The sequence below is a fragment of the Coptis chinensis genome, chromosome 7, assembly GCF_015680905.1.
Source record: "Coptis chinensis isolate HL-2020 chromosome 7, ASM1568090v1, whole genome shotgun sequence".
Classification (NCBI taxonomy): Eukaryota; Viridiplantae; Streptophyta; class Magnoliopsida; order Ranunculales; family Ranunculaceae; genus Coptis; species Coptis chinensis.
Window position 1 is genome coordinate 79,541,783 of NC_141462.1, and position 24,721 is coordinate 79,566,503.

The 24,721-nt window shown below is 36.3% G+C and overlaps 1 protein-coding gene, 1 long non-coding RNA gene and 1 pseudogene across 2 annotated transcripts; 2 read left to right on the forward strand and 1 right to left on the reverse strand.

Moving 5' to 3' along the window:
• Nucleotides 1-1,544: 1,544 nt before the first annotated feature.
• LOC147489157 (uncharacterized) lies at nt 1,545-5,810 on the forward strand. The gene is made up of 4 exons (XR_015202613.1): nt 1,545-2,003; nt 3,147-3,297; nt 3,878-4,004; nt 4,348-5,810. It is a non-coding gene; the product is annotated as an uncharacterized LOC147489157 (long non-coding RNA).
• Nucleotides 5,811-5,840: 30 nt separating this feature from the next.
• Nucleotides 5,841-6,877, reverse strand: LOC147489158 (cyclin-dependent kinase C-2 pseudogene; annotated as a pseudogene).
• Nucleotides 6,878-9,697: 2,820 nt separating this feature from the next.
• LOC147489159 (uncharacterized) lies at nt 9,698-10,243 on the forward strand. The gene has a single exon (XM_086574580.1). It carries the CDS (start codon nt 9,698-9,700, stop codon nt 10,241-10,243), a length of 546 nt encoding a protein of 181 aa, XP_086430706.1.
• The last annotated feature ends 14,478 nt before the right edge of the window (nt 10,244-24,721 follow it).

A 24,721-nucleotide genomic window follows, 5' to 3' on the forward strand; every position in this document is an offset into this window, starting at 1 on the left:
ATGGTATGAAAGGCAATGGGGACTTTATCATGGAATTGAGATATTTGTTTCAATATGGAAATGAGATGTTTGTTTTAATATAGAACAAGTAGTGTTATTTTTGCAGGTTAAGTGTGTTCTAATAAAATGGGGCATATTTAGCTGGTTGCTACAAAATATGAGATTTTTTTTTTATTTGCAACCCATTAGCAACGGTTTATAATCGTTACAAATTTAAAAACGTTGCTAAAATTTTGTACGAAACAGGCATAAACAAGTGTTACAAATAATATTTGCAACGCTTAAAAACCGTTGGAAATTTCTGTTTGCAACGGTCAATAAGCGTTGGAAATTTCAGTTTGCAACGGTCAATAACTGTTGGAAATTTTAGTTTGCAACGCTTATTAATCGTTGCAAAAATTTCCAACATTTTACCCACGCCATATTTGCAACGCTTAAAAAGCGTTACAAAAATTATTAGCAACGGTTTTTTGCCGTTGCAAATAGCCTGTTATGGTGTAGTGAACCGTTCATCACAAGGACTTCAAGCAGCCAGAATTTGAAAAGTATGATGAGATTGATCGGAATCCTTTGATGCATCTTGTTAATTACATAAACAAGATGATCTTATGGACTTTCAACGATGCTCTTCTTTGCAAGTTATTCCCGTCCACACTCATTGGAATTGAGTCGATGAGATGGTTTAACATGCTTCCAGAAAGATCCATCCACAATTTTACTGATCTTGCTTACAAGTTTGCCGAATATTTTCGTCACAACTGGAAAGAACCAAAAAATATTGATTCTCTATTCAGTATTAAACAACAAAAGGATGAAAAGCTCAGTAAGTTTGTTGTGAGATTTTGGAAAGCGGCTGTTGAAATTCCAGGTGCATCTGATATTCTTGTCATTTATGCTTTCAAGGAAGGCATTAATTATGATAGGGACGACGTTTACAACTCTATAGCAAACGACGTCCCAACAACTCGTTATGAACTTTTTGCTCGAACTCAACAGTTTATTCGAGTTGAAGATGATGTATCGACACGAGTTCACAGAGATGAATAAGCAAGCCGCAGGAACAAAGTCAAAAACCAAAGTTTTAACAAACAACCAATCAAAAGTCCAAGAGAGATGGTAGGCCACAACAATTGAACGACAAAGAACAAAAGAAACTTCCCGAGTTAAAGCTTACCACCCTCAATGAGAAGTATGCTGTTATCTATGAGAAGATTAAGGGAAAGAATATCTTATCTCCACCTTTTCCTCTCTTCGAAGATACCAAGGCTACACGTGACAAATCACTGTGGTGCAAATTCCACGATGATTTTGGTCATGAAACTGAACAATGCTGATCTCTAAGGGGTAGAATCCAAGGTTTGATCGAGAAGGGTATGCTCCAGGATTACGTGCTGGGTAAAACGAAACAAGCTTTAGTCGTGACCGCACACAATGTAAGCAAAGTCGGTCATGCCAGAGTTGATTCAATGTCTAACCACTACACCAGAATTGTTGATTAAGGACGACCCTATAAGACTAATTCTACCGTCCTTAATTAACTACTTGTATTCCCGTCGTACATCCTTCAAAACCCGTCGCAAGTACAAAGTGTAGGACTCTTCAAAGATTTGGTACGAAAATACCTGTCTTAATAAAAAACACGAAACTCAACGTCTTAAACTTCAGCACTTTCTGTCGCAACCTAAAATACCCTTTTCTTTGGTCCCGTGATTTGCTTCACTTCAACCTAAAAACTCATCTTCTTCTGATGAAGCCGCCCAATAATCCCTTGATTTGGGTGAAGAAGTATTCTTCTCTCATGGGGATCCATTTGGAATAGAAGAATCATTTTAAAACCCTTAATTTTTCTCTATCATCCAATACTTAACTCAAAACCTAAACCCTAACTCATCCCATCTTCTTCTCACCAAACCCTCTTCTCAAGAGATCGTTTTTTTTTTTCTTTGGTGGTGGTGCGTTCGGATCTTTAAGGAGACATGGTGCTGTGAATGCTTTTCTCAAATGTAATTTTTGTCTCTCCTAGTTTTTCAATTTTGATTATTTTCTCATTTCTTTGTTATTTTATTTTTTGTGTTTACAATAGGGTATTTCTTCTTACTGTCTTTGTGTTTACCAAAGGATTACTAATACATATTTTTATTTGTTTTTGTTTTCAGGTGTTGCTTGTTGTATTGTAGGTGTTTTGACACTTTTTTCTCCTGCAGCTTCTTGCTAAGACCACTTATGTTTCAAAATGTTCTTATGCCATGTCAGATTTGTTAAATGATTGGTATTTTTACTAGGAATAATTGTTTGTTAATGTTAACGAAATAAAGTATTGATTTTTTATGTTATATCTAGTTGGGCATGTGTGTTTATGGATTCTGTAACATGGGGCTCAATTGTTATTAGCATTTGAAAGACTTTGAATGTATGATTAGTGAGGCTTTGTCAGCTATATATGGATTGTTCATAGAGATATTAGGGAAAATATAGCCTTGAATAATTAACAAACTTCGTCTGCTCATTTGGTGATTTTTCTAAAGTCATCTCAATTTGGAGCACCTCAAGGTCATAACTATATAACTGCCTCTCATTTTTAAGTTAAAAAAACTTTTTCTTTTACAATACTTATAACTTCTAGTACTATATAACTACTTAGTTTTTATTCCATGCATCTCATTATAATACAGTGATGCTACAGGTCTTTATACTGCCATGTGCTACTGGTAATTATAACACCATGATGCTACATGTAATTATAACACCATGTGATGCTACAGTCATATGTGCCCTTTATATAATATTCTTGTAGAGGTCTTCCTAACTCCAACTTGCTTGTGGAGATATAGAAAACTTAAGAGTAAATTAGGTCTTCGTATTTGCATTGTAATTAAGATTTGGTTACCTCGAACCATACTCTGTCCACCCACATGCCAACTCAGAAAATATCTTACGAGCACCAGGAAATTGGGGTTGTATAGTATTTGTATTGGTGATGATTTTGATCCTGATTCAAATTGGCCTATTGTACTTCTTTGGAATTTATGTAGTAATTATTTGGTTAAATATCTTACAGAGTCATTGATAGTAAAGTATTGTATTATCTTTGAGTACATATTCTCTGTATTCTCAATATATTTATGTTCCTTTTTTCCATTTGCCAGAATGTCATTATCCTTTGCTATTTTGGAGCAACTTCCCAACCGATTTCATAATGTGAGGAATTTGAAATTGACTAGATTGAACATTCATCATGCTGTTGCCACAGCAAAGATCTCTCCTAATGCCGAAAGGGTCGATGCAGTAATTGGGTAGGTACTCTCCAAACACTTTGGTATAATTTAGAATATTAGTAAAAGTGAAAACTTAACACTACTATGTCTCGAGGACTACTATATCCACTATGCGTATCCACTTTGTCCATACTTAAGAAGTTTGTTTATTTTTAAGCAAAGTGTTTCATTTATATCATGAAGCTATGATTGATTAAGTAAACAAAAGTAATAAGAAATAAATGAAACTGCTCTAGTGTAATTTTTAAATTCTTTTTTATTAGAAGTGTCCGTGACACACAAAGTTTTAATGCGATTGACACTATAGTGTCCATATATATACCAATTTTATGAGTTGCCACTAGTGTGGGTCTATCATCTTTAGCACGTCTTTGGCCTTGTAGACACTAGTATCTATATCTGTTTTTAGCTTGTTGTGTGTGTCAGACACTAGTGTCGGTTACATAGCGCCACATGTGTGTCTGTTTTAATCTGTTTTCACCACATGTTGTATGGGAGGGGTATGGAAACTTGATTTCTCTATCATATCATTTTTATTATTCCTTGTTGTAATTAGTTTCACATTAGATGTACATTAGTTGATTAGTTTAATGCTTATGCAGCTGGAAGGAGAGACTGCTTTTAAAGCTATTTGACTTGTTGGTTTGGTGAGTACACCTATGCATGTGCATAGTCCATTTATGTACATGTGTGTAATTGAAGATATAACAAGGCTCAATTCAAAATCTGGTGAGGTTTCCCCTTGTCTTGGATTTTCTAGTTTAAACTTTGATAATTTTAGTGCCTTAGTTCAAGTTTGCTTTTCTGTTCAACATTACATACTTCTTTTGTTTTCAAGCTTTTGAATGGGTCGCTATAATAGGATCTTATTGTGTACTTTGAGGATAATTGGCTTTGCATTTAATTTGGAATTACGTAAGGCGTATTGTGGGATTATAAGAAGATCGGGTGATATCTTTATGGGTTGATGCATCTGAAAACAAACTAGTTTTTTTACTTTATCCCATTGAATAGCTAAAGATTTAGGGGGCGCTTTTCATTGATGGTTTCTTCTTCTTCTTTATGTAATTAGTACCAAGGTGGAATTCAAACATCAAGGGAGTTGTATTGCTAAAGTTTTAATTGAAGAAGAAAAGAAAGTCAAGTTGATTATTGGCAGATTTGAAATTGATTTCAATTAGACTTGATTCAGGTGAGTTGATTCTCATGTTTTCTCTGCTAAAATTGATTTGGGATTGATATGTTTCTAAAAGTTAGAAACTTGGGTTTGTAGAGTTTGAAATTATGACAAATAGGATAACTTAGTTTTGTTTGTCTTTCCTTTTGTGGTCTATTGTGCTGACTTGTGTGGATTTATGTGTAGGAACTAGGTTTTGAGGTTCAAATAGAAGTTGTAGAATTCTTACTTAACTTTGATATCCAATTGGATTTGTTTCAATCCAATATATATAGTAAAAGATACAACTGTTTTAGCACAGCTATGTTAACTAGGATTTTCCAGCTCATGTTCTATGTTTAGTCAGCTTCCTTAAAATATTTATGTGGAATTTGCTTGATTGGTCTGAACAGAATCTGTAGACTTTCGAGTGCAGTTTTATATCCATTTTGGTTTGTTCCATTCTAAGTTATATAGTGATAGTTATGACTGTTTTACTTCAGAGTGATGAATTAGTTCTTGTGCTGACAGTTCAGCAAGTTCTGTCAACGTCTGTGATTTTCTGAATAAAATTTAGCTTTCAAGGTCTGAAGGTAAGTTGTAGTTCTGTGAGTCTAGTTTCAAACCCAATTGGATTTGTCTCTTTCCAAGCTATATTGAGAAATATATCGTCTGTTTTCGTTCAGGGTGGTTGATGAGAAATTTTCTGATTATGTAGCATGTTTAATTGTGTTGTGGATTTTTAGGTATTAGTTTGTAAAGTTATTATTTATGTGAACATATTTATTAGTTTCTTATGTGTCGAAAACTAATTGGCCTCTTAACGAGGGAACTATAAGATGGTTGAGTTTGAGTTTTCATTACTATTGGGCGGGGATCATCTCACGAGTCATGTCTTTGTTGGTTGTGCTTTAAAGCATGCAACATCAAATTAAATTGACCTGATTTTGACCAAAACAACTGACAGCGCACTATGTAGAATTATAGAACAAAAAAGCAAAGAAGAAACCACCTTGAAAATTCAGATCCTCCAGTTACCACCACAACAATTACGCTTCAAAAATTCTCGATGGCTTTTGAAGAGCATCTTTTTGGTTTTGGTCAAGGTGGCTTTCTATTGTTTTAAATTTTTTTGAATCTTTTTTGGTGTTTGATGTTAAAATTGTAACTCTACTGTGATTTTATAGATGGACAGGATGGTATATTTTTTAATATCGAGCTTTGGAAGGATTGGGTGGTGGATTTTTTTGTTTGGTGTTAGGAACTGTGTTGTTGTGTGCAAAAGAATGAACATGTATTGCAGTTGACGATTTCTTTGTAATTGCTTATAAAATCTGTTCTTTTGTGTATTCTATATTATGCAATGGGTGGTGTTTGTTTATTTTCGGGTTATGGGTGGATTTGGTTGTAGAATTTCCAGATTCCTTTTATTTTCAGCTAGGTAAGCAGGAGATTTGTATTAAAAATAAATGAAGGTAGAGTTTACATAGTTTGTTACCAAAAGGTAGGATAGTGTATCCTCCTCATGGCGCTTGCCAAACCTAAGTACTATAGGGGGCCTCCCATTTATTTATCCATGGGTATGGCCCGCTGCCGTAACCTCCGCCTTGACCTCCACGATTTGGGTTGTACCCTCCACCAGGATTCCCCCCCTGTGGGTATCTACTTGGCCCTCCAGATGGTCGAGGCTTTCCGTAGTGGTGGCTAGGTCCTGCAACCACTGGAGGCTGTGAGTGCATTGGCTGGTTAGGTCCAGTCTTAGGTGTCGCGTCGCTTGTCCACTGTTGAATGGGAGGCGTGCACGATGTTCTTTGTGGATCTTTGTATTACTGTCGCTTTGCGGCTTCTTCATGTTGACTTCTGCTGGCCTTCTTCTTTGTCCGGAACTTCGTGAGGCGATTCATACTTTGGTAAACTCTTAGGGTGCAAGGCAAAGGGTCATCGAAATACTCAAAACAAGTGCATCCTTAGCGATATATCCTCGTGATGGATCAAGAGTCAGCATTCTCTCCAGTAACTCCAAGGCATGGCGGTCAAAATGTTTGTAGGTTTCCCTGACACGTCTCTTCATTGGTCTCGATGGCTTGAAATTGTTGTACCAAGGAATCTTTGAAACCCCAGGCCAATTAACCTCATCTGGGGCGCCACACAACTCAAAAATCTTGTTTAATTGCTCTGGCTCATTTTTCCCAGGCAGGATTGGCTTTCCATGAAGAAGCTCCGCAAATATACAACCGACTGACCACATGTCAACTGCCGGACCATACTTTGTGGTTCCCAGCAACAGCTCTGGAGGCCTGTACCACAGGGTAATAACACGATTTGTTAGATTGCCATTGTGATCGTTGGAGAATGACCTAGCAAGGCCAAAATCAGCAAGTTTCAGGTTGCCCTCGTGTGTGTCTTTGGGTACCTTTCTTCTTTGCCGCCGCTTCTTTTGTGTCATTTCTTTGCTGCCATGGACTGCCGGTGCTCACTCATCGGTGCCTGGCTTCTTCGGTGTCGATGGACTCATCGGTGGTAGTGTCATTCTTTGGTGATTCACCGCGAAAAAGAACAAAATGTCGTGCAAAGGTGATGAAGATAGGAATTTCAAATTGTTTTTCATTATGTTTTTATTCTTCTTTGTATACTTTGAAAGCCTAGTTGTTGGCAATCATAAGCTTGAAGATATTGTAAATTGGAAATTATCAATGTATATATCAATTTTTGAAAAATGTGTTGTTTTAATATGTTGTTTTACTAATTGATTTTATCATCCGAGAAACCTTAAATCGTCCGAGTGCGGAAAAATAGATTCTACAAAAAATATATATATATTAAAAAATTACCTTAAACTTGTGACGAAAATGCATGTCCTAAACTAAGGACCCAAATTCACGACGGTTAGTAGAGTTCCAGTTTTGAAAACATGTAGTTGCATTGGAAAACAAATATCGACGGTTTTGAGAGTCCTATATTTAACGGCGGCATAAACCGGCTCAAGTCCGTCGCAGTTCTAATTCAACTTACTACACTCATTTCCGTCGTTAATATTAACGATAGGGCTATTCGCGGCAGTCATGACACTATTTTCCGTCGTGAAATCTCGATTTAGGGCCGGATTTAACCGTCGTTTTTGGCCATTTCTGGTGTAGTGAACATCCAGCGCAAGAATTTCAATCACTCCAAGATCACTAATCTCAACCACCACTATGTTTATAGTGGATATGATTTTCTCCACGGTATGGGTACTAAGACTTATGAGGAAGGACCTCTCTGTTAGACTGACAATGATCTGATAGGAGTGCACCATCCTTATTATGATGTTGTTGTAATACAAGCTTTTGTTGGAATTCATCGTGTGCAGAAAATCATGATCGATACAGGTAGTTCGGCAAGTGTGATCTACAAGCGTTGTTACAAAGGACTAAATCTCCCCGAGAAAATGATAATTCCCGATCCAAATCCTATCATTGGCTTCGATGGGACAGCAGCAAAATCGATTGGTAGATGCTCTCTTCCGGTGACATTAATGAACAAGGAAGTTACAATTTATTTTCTTCTCTTGGATTGTAACTCCTCCTACAATGTCATTCTGGGAAGAGATTGGATCCACTCAATGGGAGCTGTCGTTTCTACTTTCCATCAGGCTATCAAGTTATGGTGTGATGGTATGATATGCAAAGTTCAAAGTGACCAGATAGCAGCTTTGAAGTGCCATGAATCTGTACTTGAAGATTATAAAGATTCGGAAGTCAAGGGCAACACCATCCTAAATGTCGATGGGGTAAAATAGCAATTACAGAATTCCATTGGTCGGGTAAACACTATGGAGCAGCGTTTAGGTGGCCCCCCGACCATCGACAAGCTCCTCGAAGTATAGATCAGGAACAAGGAAGAAGATACCACTTTTATTTCTACGGAAATTTCCAAGAAGGAACAAGATGAACTCATTGAGCTTTTGAAGAAAAATTGCACAGTGTTTGCGTGGACGGTTGAACAAATACCTGGAATTGATCATTCACTTGCATGTCAAAGGCTAGATATTGACAAAACACAAAAGCCAGTGCATCAGAAGCCTCGCCGAATGGCTCCCGATCGAAAGCTCAAAGTGAAAGAAGATATCGACAAACTTCTAAGTGTTAATTTTATTAGGCCTGTACTATATCCGAAATGGATATCCAATGTAGTAGCAGTCCCTAAGAAAAATAGGAAACTTAGAATATGTGTTGATTTTACTGATGTCAATAAAAAATGTCATGTTCACCTATATCCCTTGCCTCGTATTTCTGAAATGGTTGATGCCACTTCAGGGTTTAAACGAATTTTTTTTTATAGATGTCTCAATGAGATTTTATCAAATTGCATTAGCCAAAGATGAACAAGAACTTACAACTTTCATAATAGACCAAGGCTTATTTTACTATAAGGTAATGCCTTTCGGTCTAAAAAATGCGCCGACAACATATCAGAAATTCATAAATACTTCATTTTCAGACTTCTTAGGCAAGTTTATGGAAGCTTATATTGATGATATGGTCATCAAGTTGCATGAAGAGTCTTCACACCTTCTTCACTTGCAAAAATTCTTTGATCGGCTAGTGCATATTCAAATGCGTCTAAATTCATCAAAATGCGCATTTGGGTTAGCATCGGGTAAATTTCTTGGATATCTTATGACCAAAAGAGGCATTGAAGCTAATCCTAATCAAATCCGTGCAATTATTGAAATGCCCTCACCAAAAACCAATAAACAAATCCAGCAACTTACGGGTAGGATAGCCGCTTTGGGTAAATTTATCTCAAAATATTCAGATCGGCTCCACCCCTTTTTTCAAGCCATTAAGGGATCCCCACAGTAGACAGATGAGTGTGATGTAGCTTTTTAGAAAATGAAAGAATACTTAGTACAGCCGCCAATTCTTGCTAGTCCGACCACCGGACAAACAATTGGCATCTATATGGCAGCATCAGAAATAGTTGTGAGTGTCGCGTTGTCTTATTCATTAATGATGAAAATGAACAACCAATTTTCTTCATAAGTAAGACCCTTATAGCTCCAGAAGCAAGGTATTCACAGATTGAGAAAATAGCTCTCTCACTTGTTCATAGTGCACGAAGATTGAAGCCTTATTTCCAAGGGTGTATCATCAATGTCTACATTGAATACCCCTTGAGAAAAGTTCTTTGAAATGCTGATTCAAGCCGATTAGCAGAATGGGAAACATATTTGAGTGCCTACGAAATTATCTACAAAGCCCGATCATCTGAGAAAGGCCATGCAATGGCATCACTTATGGCCGATTTTCCTGTCGATGACATACCGACCATGGAAGAGCAGTTTGAGGAACCTCCTCCTAGTCCACAACAAGGATCAGTTGATCCATCCACAAGTGGCGACCCTTCTTTATGGATTCTACACACGGACGGTTCCAAGAACAAATCAGGTTTAGCCCTTAGTTGTGTTTTGATCCGACTTGAAGGCGAGAAAATTGAAAAATCTGTTCGCCTCGGATTTTGTGCATCAAACAATGAAGCAGAATATGAAGCGGTTCTTTATGCAATGCGAACAGCACTTGACTTGGGGACGACAAAGATCGAGTTATTCACTGACTCAAAGCTTGTTGCAAATCAATTTGGCGGATCTTTTGTTGCTCGAAATGATAGGATGGCTGCATATGTCCAAAAAATGCATGATCTATCCATTCATTTCAAATCCATTACAGTTCACCAACGCTCTCACAATGATAATCGTCATGCCGATGTCTTAGCCTATCTCTCTACCGCAGTTGATGTTAACAATGAAAGGAAAATCTATATTGATTTCTAACCTTTTCCAAGCATAACTGTTATAGAAGAACATGTTCAAAACTTATATATTGCTTATCTATGCTATTTCCAAACGACATCTCGGAATTTCAAATTCGATTAAGTAAATGCCGTAACAACAAGGAAAAGAAAGAAAGAAGAGCTAGCTCAATCGGCCGGCACAAGTTCAGAATCTCACTTAGAGGAAGCAGCTCAAGAAGATTTAGCCAACCATCAAGATTTGGCCGATCATCATGTTGAGAGTGATTCTCCACTCACACATGATGCCGACCAAAGCAATGTTGATATGGAAGATGAGTCCCATGAAGCAGATAATTCTCCAGAAGTACCATATTTGGATCTCCAATCTATCGACGGTGATTCTTCACCAGATGATTGGAGACCTACTTATTTAGAATTTCTGCAACATGGAACTCTACCTGAGGATTCGTCACTTTCCTACAAAATTAAGAGAGATGCCTGGAAATTTGTCATAATTCCAAATTCTAAAGGCAAGCTCCTACTTTATAGGAAGGCAAACAATTTCAGTCCTCTTCTCAGATGTCTTTCCAAAGATCAAGGTCATCTAGTTCTCGAAGAGATACACTCCGGACTTTGTGGAAACCATTCTGGGGGACGTAGTCTTGCACATAAAGCCATGACTCAAGGATACTGGTGGCCTAACACCCAAAGACACTCAGCAGAATTTGCTCAAAAATGCATACCATGTCAAAAACATGCAAATATGGGCAAACTTCCAGCAACGAAACTCCACCCAATTCTAAGCCCTTGGCCTTTGCGAAATGGGCTTGGATATTGTGGGACCCCTACCAAAGGCTCCTGGAAGTGTACGATTCTTATTGGTTGCAACTAATTATTTCACTAAATAGGTAGAAGCTCAATCGCTTGTCAACATATCAGCAATAGATGTACGGCGTTTCTTATGGAAAGACATTGTTTGTTGCTTTGGAATTCCATCTAACATCGTCTCTGATAATGGTAAACAATTTGATGCGGAAGAAATTCACAAATTTTGCGCCTCACTAAAAAATCAGCATAATTTCTTCGCACCATATTATCCACAAGCAAATAGACAAGCAGAAGCAACCAATAAGATGATTCTCTCAACTTTGAAGAATAAGCTTCATGAAGCAAAAGGAAATTGGGTTAAAGAGTTTCCAGTAGTGCTTTAGGCTTATCGCACCACTCCAAGCATTCTACCAATCTTTCTCCTTTCAACCTAGCTTATGGCATGGATGCTGTCCTCCCGACATAATTAATTGCACCAACTACAAGGATAGAAGCAGTACAAACTGGTAACAATGATGCTGCTCTAACTTTGGTGGCAGACTCAATTAATAAAACTCGAGAAGAAGCTTTACAATGTCTAATAAAATATCAGGCAAACATGAAACACAAATATGATTGAAAGCTTTGCCTCAAGAGTTTTGAACTAGAAGATTGGGTACTTAGCCGAAAATAGAAGCTCATTGAATCTGGGAAGTTGTCAGGGGAAGGACCGTTCATCATTGATAAGCCAGCATCTAAAGGGTCTTATTTCTTTCGTCGAATCACTAGAGAAATATTTGCCAAGCCATGGAATGCTTTTCATTTGAAAAAGTTTTATCGTTGAATGTTTGTTTTTCATTCATTGTAATCATTTCATAATTCAATAAAATTCGATCCATCTTTCGTTTTAACTAGAGATCAAACATCTCAAATTTTATTATCATTACACTATGGGTATGGCGTTACCTCAACTTTCAATATATAATCATTACGATCAGGGGGCGTCACCTCAACTTTCATTATCATTACACTATGGGGGCGGCGATACCCCAAATTTCATTATGTTATCATTACACTATGGGGGTGACGACACCCCAAATTTCATTATATTATCATTACACTATTGGGGCAGCGTCACCCCCACTTTCAATATATAATCATTATAATTTGGGGGCGTCACCTCAACTTTCATTATCATTACGGGGGTGGTGACACCCCAAATTTCATTAAGTTATAATTACACTATGGGGGAAGCATCACCCCAACTTTCAATATATAATCGTTACAATTTGGGGGCGTCACCTCAACTTTCATTATCATTACACTATGGGAGCAGCGTCACCCCTACTTTCAATATATAATCGTTACAATTTGGGGGCGTCACCTCAACTTTCATTATCATTACACTATGGGGGCGACGACACCTCAAATTTTATTATGTTATAATTACACTTTGGGGGCGATGACACCCCAAATTTCATTACGTTATCATTATATTATGGGGGCGGTGACACCCCATATTTAATTACGTTATCAATACATTATAGGGGTGACGACACTCCAATTAAGTTATCCTTAGTTCTTATATCTATTTTGCCGACCTACTTCAAAGCTAAATTTCCCAACTCTTATATATTTTGACCGACCCCTTATATTTCGATCTATTCTGATTACCAATCTAATGAAAATCAAATAAAATCCAAATAGCATGAGACCGTGCAAAAGTAAATATAACTGAGAAAGAAAAAACCGTAACCTAACCTCACATCATCTTACTAATAAAAAACAAAAACTTCACTCAAGAAGTTACGACATAATTCTATCTTCCATTAGAACTAGAACACCTTTTAGATCCGATGGTGATATATCTTCCAACTTCTTATAACACATAATATAATAATATGACAGCTGTTGCAATTTTTCCCATTTCTCAGAATCTCTCGATTTCCAAAGTCCAATGCTTGCCAATGTTTCACGCAACAACGCTCCAGATTTCTTAGTTTCAACTGCATGCTTCTCAATCTTATCATCCTTCTCTTCACACCTAACCCTAAAATATTCCACCTTCTCATGATATTCATCTAACTCCTTCTTCAAAAATGCATTCTCTTCCAATAGTACCTTGTAGTCTCCTTTAATCCCCTCAGCCTCGCAAACTCGTTTTGCCAATTCCAATTTCTCACATTTTATTATCTCAACTTCATCACTCAAAACTTTCTGCTCTCTAAGCACAACAATTTCTTGATTCTGCTTAGACAATTCAGCTTTCATGATATTCATTTTCATCTCATAGTCGTGCAAAACTACTTCATTTCTTATAAGTACTCCTCTCATACATTTATTCTCCTGAAAGATGAGCTCTCTCTCCTTCCAAATATTTCTCAATCTCGTATATTCACTAGTTTTAATCTTATAATTTTCTTTTGCTTCTAAGATTTCTTTAGCACAATCCCCAAGCTTCGACGCCTAAGAAAATAAAAAATAATGTGTTACTATAATTTTTTAGCAACCAAATAAATGAAATTAAAAAAAAAAAAAAACCCACACACACACACACTTACCTCTGCAAGCTTTGAATTCAACATATTAACAACTTTTACAAAATCTACACTTCGTTGATAATCCAAACACAATAACTCTGGATCTGAAATATTAGACATAATAATTTAAAATAATAATATATAATAATAAATAAATACAACAAAAAATAATTATTCAACATCTAACCTTCAATTGCCAAGGCTTGCACGTTTGAAGTGATGAGCACAGGCGTTGCAGAATTGCCACTCATCCCTGGCTGCAATGAAGAAGGTATAGTTGAGCCAACAATGGTGTTGGTGCTGACCACAGTTAACAATTCTATTGACACACCAACATTGGTGCCATCAGCAAAAGTCGACTCTTCAGCATTAATGCCAACAATAGTAGACACTTCAGAATTTGTACCAACAATTGTTGACACTTTTGTTGACACACCTGCATCGGTGTCAACATCAGAAGTCGGCAATCTAGCATTAGTGCAAACAACAGTTGATACTAAACTCGAAACACCAGCAATAGTGCCATCGGCAGAAGTTGCTACACCAGCATTGGTGCGCTACCAACAATATGTATTGGAACTTCAACTATTTCCACCAAAAGGAGTTGGCACTCCAAAATTGATCTTGACAACAGAAGTTGAACCAATTGTATCTCCACCATAGTCAACTTTTCGCATCTACATTAACAAAAGAACCATTAAACAATCAATAACGAACATAAATCTAAATCATGAAAACAATATCAACACTAACATCAAGTTCAAATATACTGTTAGTCATCGCTTCCCCACCGAAATCATCATCATCATCAATATCATGCACATCAGTCGCTTTTTTTGCAGGAAGACAAAAAACCTGTCATAATGAAATGTCATTCTAAAACATATTATAGGTATTACATATATGATATTTTAAAAGAAATATTATATACATACCATTACTCGATCCTCAATCCCTTCCTCAATTTTACTTGAGTTATCCCCAGTTTTCTTTTCCCTCTTTTTTGGACGTAAGCTTATTTTCTTCTTTCTAATATTTTCTTGTCCGCTATCCTCAGAGTCATCTCCTTTTACTTCTTCGTCATCTTCACTGCTATCATCTACAATAACATTCTTTCTCTTCTTTGAGCCATAGTAAGGTGCTAATTCCCTAGGCTCATTAAGCAGTCCAACTTCTATATCATGATAATAATCTACAATATCGTCTAGAAATGAAAAATCATAGACATCTGCATTATGACTAAACAAACTAACAAATTTCTTTTTTATATTCTCGCTACTAAAGATTGATATATTTGGAAACTTCAGAATATCCCCTATAAAAAAGAACAAGATAATCAAAATGTGATGTTAACTAATTAAAATAATAATTATAAGAATATTGAGTTAACATCCTTACCTAATATATTGTTAGGATAATCAATATTCTCGAACCTCCAATTGCCTTTGATCTTAAAATCATACAATTTCGCATTCTTGTAGTTCGACGCCATCCCATAAAAGCGATAATTCTGGTTGTGATAAGTATGATATCCCAACGCATAATTTTTAAAATAAGCATTGTTTTGCAGCATAGGCTTCAATAACTCAAACAAAAGGTCTGAAGACATACTCCGTTGATAAACCTTACAAATCCTCGCTACACGGGCAAAGATAGCCCAATAGCCAGGAGATAATTGTAAAAGATGTAATCTCCATCAAGCTAATAACTCATAAACTGATTTTCAAAATGGAACACTACAACCAAGTAAAAAATGTGAAAACAATAAAATTACCTCATCCTTTTCACACTTTTGGTCGATATCGCTACCAACATACTCAATAGATACATCATCGCCAATATCATATTTTGCTCTCAAACTATTAGATTCAATACCCTTCGCCACCCTATTCATATTAAAATTCCCTTTATCACCCCATCTCCTCTTCAAATTATAAACTCTCCATTAAGCAAAAAATATCAGGTTTTGATTAAAAGAGAAATACAAACATAGAATGGACTAACTATAAACAAAGAAGTCTCTAACACATAACTGACGCCAGACGAAGAAAAGAGGATCGAACCTTTTTGCTCTGTCAAGTTTCTCTTCGGCTTTTTAGTCAGTAACTCCAACCCAGCAAGTTCTCGTTTTATCTCTACTCTAACACACAATGACGTAAACCAATTGGTTTCTTGGTTTAAGTCTCACCTTTATAACCTCTTTTTATTCTCCCTATCCATTTGGGGAAAATCCACAATTTAAGTTAAGCACGTCTCCCTCACATGCAAACTGTCCAATCTTCTTTAAATATGTAGCCGATCCCTATGACCATTTAACAGTAGTACAAGTTCAATTTTATTAACAAATTTTGCCGTTCACTTTCTATTTCTAATTAATCTAAAATAAGTTTGCCGATCAACTATATAGCAGTTTCCTATATGATTGATAAAGACAAAATTTACGTAAACTAACTATGCGTGCGTAAACACAAATAATCAAGTATATAAACAAGTGCTTAAATCAATATTCCTACTCTCAATTCATTATGCAATATATAAAGAGTATGGATTCGTTCCACTCTTAAACTATCAAGACATAAATAGAATTCAACTAATCAAACAAAAGGAACAATGATAAGAGTAATTATAATAATATGAAAACAGTAATTTTAAGAAGCTAAAACAGTGTTTATAATGATGAGAAGAATAATTAGAGAGGGAAAATTTCACCATGCAATTCGATTGGCTATTAGTTAGTCATCGAATCGAATATTGATCCCTAGTGAATACCAAGTCCTCTCAAATCAAGGTTCCACTAACATGAGAGTTTAGCTCCACCACAAATCTCTTTGATAGTGGCTCTAAACTTTAGTTCATCATTATGAGGTTTATCTCTAAACACTCATAATAATGAACTTGAAATTTTATTCTAAATAACAACTATTCTAACAGGCAATCATCCTCCCATGGCTTCTTTAACCTCCTCTAATGGAGGTTTTAGCATTGCTTCATTGGATGAACAATATCAAAATAATAAGATGAGGACATTAAATTAAAGAAACAAGAATTGAATATTAAACTAAGGGTTTTTATTGAAGGATTTAATGGAGGCTACAAACTAAATTATTCTAACCTAAACTAAACTACAAGAGAGAGAGAGAGAGAGAGAGAGAGAGAGAGAGAGAGAGAGAGAGAGAGAGAGAGAGAGAGAAAACCCTAAACTATATTAAACTAAAGTGGGAGTAGCCTCCTTTTTTGTTTTAGCTTTAACCCTCTTTATATAGGAGAGGGTTAGGTTACAATTTCGTGCATGGACTTTTAGGCTAGGTTATGGACCCATAAATCAAGTCCATAACCCAATTGGGTAAATCTAAGGCTTCTAATTTTGGTCGTGTTACTGTAGCACGCGATTTTACCAACTTATACTATTCTGATCGAGTCAAGGCCAAAACCATTGGAAAGAGCTTTTTGAGCCGGTCATTTTGATATAAAATGGGCCTAATTCTGAGACCTGAGTCCAAAGATATGGCCTTTTAAAGTTTTGTTAACTTTTCTTCAACTTTCTAATCCGGTTTGACTTTCACTTAACAACTTTGACTTGGGCTTTCTTCATAGAACTTTCATAGCAATCACTTTAGTTCTTTTTAGCGCCTACTTAGTAACGAATTGATATTTATTCAACTCCGAAGTATGAAATACACAAAAACACGTTAACAATACTAACTCTTACTTATTAATCACATAATTGGTCTAAAGCAATATTGTTAAAGGGGTTAAAACTACAGTTTTGGGCTCTTATCAAACCACCCCCAAACAGCATTTTTCTTGTCCTTAAGCAAATATGAGAAATTAGAATAAGTGACCAAAAATAGAGTTCTAACTAATCTCGTTTACCGAAAGTCACAGCATTGACCATATGCAACAAGGTCTTAAACCACTAGGAATTCCTAATAGACGAAGTTATAACCTCGTGGAGAGTTTTCCGAAAGAAGATACTCACAAACTTCATCTATACTACAATGACTAAGAAATAAAACTATTGTTTTCTTATTTATGTCTCAATGATCTATACATCTCACTAGTATTTAAACAAGAATGATCATTCTAAAACTTAAACTAATACATGCATAATAATCAAATCATCTTAAGATAAACAACTATACAATGAACTATGATATGAAATGCAATGGCAGGTCTGTTTCTGAAATTTTTGGGTAACGTACCTAAGTAGGTTCTCACAAAGAATGTGTCAAAACACATAGCACTCTAATTTTTTCACTCAAGTTTGCTAACTCCAGTGTGTAGTGGGCACACGTTTCCTTACAATCTCAATGACAATCCAAGGAAGCTGAGGTCAATCAAACACATCTACCACTTACTATCACACCAACTTATTCCTAATTGAGCTAGAGGTCTTTATTAGGTGATACGGGGCGTAAGTATTGGTTAAAGAATAAAGGAAATGGATATTTGGAAAGACAAGTCTGAGAAAATAGGGCCTTCATATTATGTAACTAGAGAAAACCTTGTTCTTTTGCTTCTACACTTTGTTTCCATCCTTAGCCTTTTTATTTTGGCTTTTTGACTCTTTTTATTCTATTTTTGAAGTTTTTATTTTATTTTTCTTTTCTTTTCTTTTCTTTGGATGGAAACTTCTTTTATTTTTCTTTTCTGAAGCAACTAATTAATTTTTGTTTACATAGGTTTTTCTCTTTTCTTTTCTTCACTCATCATATTTCTCATACTTATCCAGATAGGTAGGCTGATTTTATTTTTTATTTTCCTTTATTGGGTAAAGGATTTGTGGTTTGTGAAAAGGCTAATAAAAGGCTTAGTGGGCGACTAGTGGATAATAAATTTCATATAGTTGTGAATTTTTGGCTATATCGATCCAAAGAAGGCCTAAATTCTCACTTAGGATATGGTGTGGTGATCAAGCAAGTGGATGTGTGATTTCTCTACTCGGAATTTACTTCTCCATTGTGTCATCACTCAGATATTTCACTCTTATGAGGCTTTTAGGCTAGATGCTCACAGGATATGTATTAAGTACTCTAACCTAGGTCTCAGAAAAATACTGCCAAGTACAATCAAATATGCGCATGCAAGATGTTCATGAAAAAATGCAATAACTATTACCTATATATTAATCTATGTTTCAAAAATTAAATCCTAATTCAAGTACTACGTGAGATTTCTAGACTAATATCATCATGGAGAAGGGAACAATACTATTATCACTAAGTGCCTAGTATAAACAATATTTATGATTTTTAATTTTTTATAAAGAAAAGTGCGTAATTTATATCCTAAAAGTGCTTAATATTTGCAAATGTTTCTATCCCATCCCTAAACAATCGAACGCTTTGTCCTCAAAGTGTAAAGAGATAAGGAAAGAATTTACCATAGAAACGTGGCAAAAATTGGCAGTACCTATAACAGAAATATTATAAAGATGATATGATAACATGAAGCACAATTAAACTGTTACGTACTAACTAACACAAACTCTACTGGAGTAAACATGACAGGCAAAGGGTGGCAAAAAAATGTGAAATGAAATACCAAAATACGCCACCCCCAAACAAAATTGGAAAACTCTTTTTAAGTTTGAAAATTTTTGTTTGGTCTATACTCCAGAAAGTTTGTATTGTACAAAAACTTGGGTATTTTAAAGTCAGATTCCCTAGACTTAATGTTATATATATGTATTAATATGCAGTTTCCCATATATCAATAATCTAAATAATTGTGGACCTTTCCATGAATAGTTAACACGTAATGCACCACCAAACAGAATTAAGCACCAAGATTTCCTATGGCATGGCTTAGTAGAATGGGAGTAAATTCTGATGGATCTAGAACCTAATCGATCATAAAGTTTCTTCTTTTTCTTTGAATGAAAAGGTGTCCAAGTGAATGATCGTGAGAAAATGGATGGTTGTGGAAGATATGTAGGGTATAGATAAGTTTTAGATTGAAGGAATGGAAAAAATGAGTGCGTGGTTTTAGCATAAAATTTATTGGTGGCATGGGTTGGTATTAGCACACATCTGAAAATGAAGGTATCAAGTGGCTCTTTAGGTAGTTCTTGAGAGGGTGGATTATCACAGGCTCTTAGAAACTTGTCGAATTCCTCATCTAGGTTGTTCGCATTCATATAATTATAGTATTCATCTCCATCTTTGAGGAATTCATCTATCTCGTCTATTGTGAGGTTTACTCCATCTCTTGTAGTGTCGGAAGGCAGGGTGGAAAATTCTTTAGCTAGTTCAGTTATGTTCAAGGAGTCAAAATTGTGATATTTGTCTTTTTCCATAAGAAGGGTATGTGTTAGTGTGGGGACAAGATCGTCGGAAGCACTAATGTGATATACAAAACTCTCAATGGACTTCACTTCTCCTTCTACAGGCAACCCTAGTTGTCCCTGCTTTTGTCTAAACATGTTAACTTCCACAGAAAGATTTCCAAAAGAAAGAGTCATTAAGTCATCCCGACAATTGATTTGGGCATTGGCGGTTGCCAAGAAAGGACATGAGCAACTTCTGTGTCGAGAATAACAAAGTCGGCTGGATAGTAAAAATCCTGAACTTTAACGAGAATGTTTTCGACTACACCCTTGGGATACTTAATAGAACGATCGGCTAAATGCAAAGTCATTTTGGTTGGTTGAAGTTTTTTTAGACCTAGTTGTTTGTATAAGTAAAAAGGGAGTAAGTTAACACTCACCCCCAGGTCTAATAAAGCAGTTGTTATGAAGGTATCACCTAAGGTGCATTGTACAGTAGGACGACTAGGGTCCTTGTACTTAACAATTCGTTATGTTCAGATAAAGAGGGATATTGTTCAGTTAAGAATGCTTCGTGGGGTATGTTGGTTTTCCTCTTCTTAGAGCACAACTCTTTTAGAAACTTAGTGTGTTCAGGTAGACTTTTTATAGCATCTAGAAAAGGTAGGTTTATAGTCAGATTTTTAAACACTTCCCTAATCTCATAAAAAAATTTGTCCTTTTTAGACACAATTAGTCTCTCGGGATACGGTGATTTCTCTCTATATTTAGTAGAAGGTTCCAAAGTATTATTAGTCTTTGCTTTATCTTTAGCCATTTTCCATCTAGGTGTCCATATTGGAACCTCTACAGGTGTAGGATCATCAATTTCTATGACAGTATTCGATATGGTTTTATTTTCAGTTTCTGCTTGTGGGTGGTCTTTAGGCATAACTACTTTGTTATCAACTACTCTCCCTGAACGAAGGGTAGTGATTGCATGTAGGTCCCCTGGGGTTATATTACCATTACACTGAATACTTTTTATTTCAAATGCGTTGTTTGTTGACTTAAGATTAAGCATTGCTTGACCTGGAAACACGCCTGTTTGGTTATTATTTTGGTTAGGAGACATGTCAATAACCTTTTGGCACAAAGACTGCATCATTTGCATCGTTTGTTTCATCATATTAGAATTTTGATCATGTTGATCTTTCATCAAGTTGGAGTTTTGTTGCATAATTTGATTTTGTTTCTCTAACAAGGTCACTACTATTTCATTTGTAGATGGTTGAACTGGAATTAAGGCTTGTTGAGCGTTCATGTCTTGATATTGTTCAGGGTTATGGGTACAAAACCTCTATTCTGATTACTTAAGTTTCTGTGTCCTTGATGTTGAGTTAACTGGTTGAAGTGTGATGGTTGTGGTGGTGGTTGTGCATAGACAAGCTAGAGGATAATAGAAGTCGGAATGATCAAGACTAAAACAGACATTACAACGAGTAGATTTAATGTTCATGACTGGAGTGGGTTGTTGTTGAACAGAGATGGCATCTACATTTTTAGTGAGGGCATCGATAAGAGTTTTAAGCTCGGAATCAGGTTTAACCTCAAAAGAAGAAGGAGTGGAGCGGGAAGAGTCGTTACCTCCCCAATTATTGTTCCTCTTAGATTGATCTTCTAAGAATGTATAAGCCTCCAAGGCTCCTTTACTAAGAAAACTACCCCCAGTCATGATATCTAGAACCTCCTTATGACAATGTAAAAGCCCCTTGAAGAAGGCACGAACAAGCGTGTCCTTCGCAAGATTATGATGCGGGCATTCAATGAGAAGAACAGTGAAATGATTCCAGGCCTCTGAAAAGGATTCATTAGGATTCTGGCAGAAGAAATGAAGCATTTCATCTGTCTTCAGTGGTGGGTAAAACTGTTCCATGAAAAATTGAACAAGATTAGCCCATGAGTCTACAGAGTTTGGCATTTGGGCAGTTAACCAAGACGTCGCCTTGTCGGCTAGGGTGAAAGGAAACACCCTAAGTTTAACTTGATCCGGACTTATGCTAGGATGATGAAATGTAGTGAGAACTTGCTCTATCCTACGCATATGTTGGTAAGGCTTCTCGTGGTCTAAACCATGAAAAACCGGTAACAAGTTAAATATATTAGGGGGAATTCAAAATCCCCACTAGGTCCGCAAGAACGATGCACCGACTTAGGGCCATCGCTAGGGCTTTATAAAAATCAGAGAGAGGAGTCTCTTTGTTCTTTAGCTATTGATACAAGTGTAGTGTGTGAAATTCTAGATAGGCGGTGGTATTTATGTTTACACGAAAACAAGCCCGATTATACTAGAATTAAAACTCCTTCGACGTAAGAGGCGAGGAGTGGAAGAAAGAGTACCTGAATGCCTCCTTGCTACGCGTTTGAATAGCGTCTTGTATACGCAATCTCAGTATTTGTATGATGTTAGAAACACTGAATAACTTGAAGAAATGAAAATTTGGAGTGACACGGAAAATCGGGCCGCCTCCGGAAAAGGGTGCAGTCGCCCGTTCACCTTGGGACATGCCACCAGTCCCAGCTCATTTCAGGGTCCAGTGAATTGGGCGCGGATGGCGCTCCACTGAGGCGCAGGCGCGCTCTGTACTTCACTGATGTCCAGTGATTTGGGCGCGGGTGGCACTCCACTGAGGCGCAGGCGCGCTCCGTACTTCACTAATGTTCAGTGATTTGGGTGTGGGTGACGCTCCAAGTTAGGCTACCAAGGGCGCGGGCACACTCCAAAAAAATTGAAATTTTTACAGTGGTTTGCTAAGACGTCTATCAAGTAGCCTGTAAAATTTCAGATCAATCGGAGCTATGAAAGTTCTTCTACTGCCCTTCAAAGTTTGTGAAACAGTTTTTGGACACAATATAAACAACTGAATGGTTAACCAATTAAAACAGAGACAAAAATTGCCAAAAGTTTACTGGAGACTCTTGACAGATCATGGGTATTTCTGTAAAAATTTTAGAGCAATTGGAGTTCTACAAACCCTCCTTATCGGCTGTTGTTCCAGAAATTAAGTGTTTGCAAAACTGCAGAAACACACTGAAAACACTCCACTAGTTAGGAGGTCAAAACAAATAAAAAACTAGTCAAATTTTTACTGCAAACTACTGACTTAGGATAGATACTCCTGTAAAAAGTTTAGAATTTTTGGAACTGCCTAAGTAACCTTACTCGTCTGTTTTTCAAGAACTTACAGTTTGAAAACTAAAATACAACACTTTACCGCAGTATTCTTCGCTGTGATTCCGCAGACACATGGGAGGGCGAGCGCGCTCTGTGCTTAAAACAGTGAACAGTAACGAAAATATGAGAAAAAAGAAAGAAAAATAAAAAGGGTGGGTGGGTAGAGAATGGGGGATTGCCCCTTGAATTCAAGCAATTGAATTCTTATCTTGAACGAGACTAAAACGACAACGACGCCATTTGATAAAGACAAAATTTATAACTATGCGTGCATAAACACAAATAATCAATTATATAAACAAGTACTTAGATCAATATTCTTACTCTCAATTCATTATGCAATATATAAAGAGTATGGATTCGTTCCACTCTTAAACTATCAAGACATAAATAGAATTCAACTAATCAAACAAAAGGAATAATAATTAGAGTAATTATAATAATATGAAAACAGTAATTTTAAGAAACTAAAACAGTGTTTATAATGATGAGAAGAATAATTAGAGAGGGAAAATTCCACCATGCAATTCGATTGGCTATTAGTTAATCATCAAACCGAATATTGATCCCTAGTGAATACCAAGTCCTCTCGAATCAAGGTTCCGCTAACATGAGAGTTTAGCTCCACCACAAATCTCTTTGATGGTGGCTCTAAACTCTAGTTCATCATTATGAGGTTTATCTCTAAACACTCATAATAATGAACTTGAAATTCTATTCTAAATAACAACTATTCTAACAAGCAATCATCCTCACATGGCTTCTTTAACCTCCTCTAATGGAGGTTTTAGCCTTGCTTCATTGGATGAACAATATCAAAACAATAAGATGAAGACATTAAATTAAAGAGACAAGAATTGAATATTAAACTAAGGGTTTTTATTGAAGGATTTAATGGAGACTACAAACTAAATTATTCTAACCTAAACTAAACTACAAAAAGAGAGAGAGAGAGAGAGAGAGAGAGAGAGAGAGAGAGAGAGAGAACCCTAAACTATATTAAACTAAAGTGGGAGTAGCCTCCTTTTTTATTTTAGCCTTAACCCTCTTTATATAGGAGAGGGTTAGGTTACAATTTTGTTCATGGGATTTTAGGCTAGGTTATGGACCCATAAATCAAGTCCATAACCCAATTGGGTAAATCCAAGACTTCTAATTCTGGTCGTGTTACTGTAGCACGCGATTTCACTAACTTATACTGCTCTGATCGAGTCAAGGTCTGGACCATTGGAACAAGCTTTTTGAGTCGGTCATTTTGATATAAAATGGTCCTAATTCTGAGGCCTGAGTCCAAAGATATGGCATTTTGAAGTTCTGTTGACTTTTCTTCAGCTTTCTAATCCGGTTTGACTTTCACTTAACATCTTTGACTTGGGCTTTCTTCATAGAACTTTCATAGCAATCACTTTAGCTCCTTTTAGCGCCTACTTAGTAACGAATTAACATTTATTCAATTCTGAAGCCTGAAATACACAAAAGAACGATAACAGTACTAACTCTTACTTATTAATCACATAATTGGTCTAAAGCAATATTGTTAAAGGGGTTAAAACTACAGTTTTTGGCTCTTATCAATGATCAAATATGATTGCTGTCAAATATGATCAAATATGATTTGCTGATCACTTTGAATTGCCGCTGCCGATCCCTTTGAATGAATTTCCGCTGTTACTGCCAATCCTTTCAAAT

Coding starts and splice junctions, on each gene's coding strand:
- LOC147489159 (XM_086574580.1), top strand. CDS start 9,698: ATGGCATCACTTATGGCCGATTTTCCTGTCGATGACATACCGACCATG.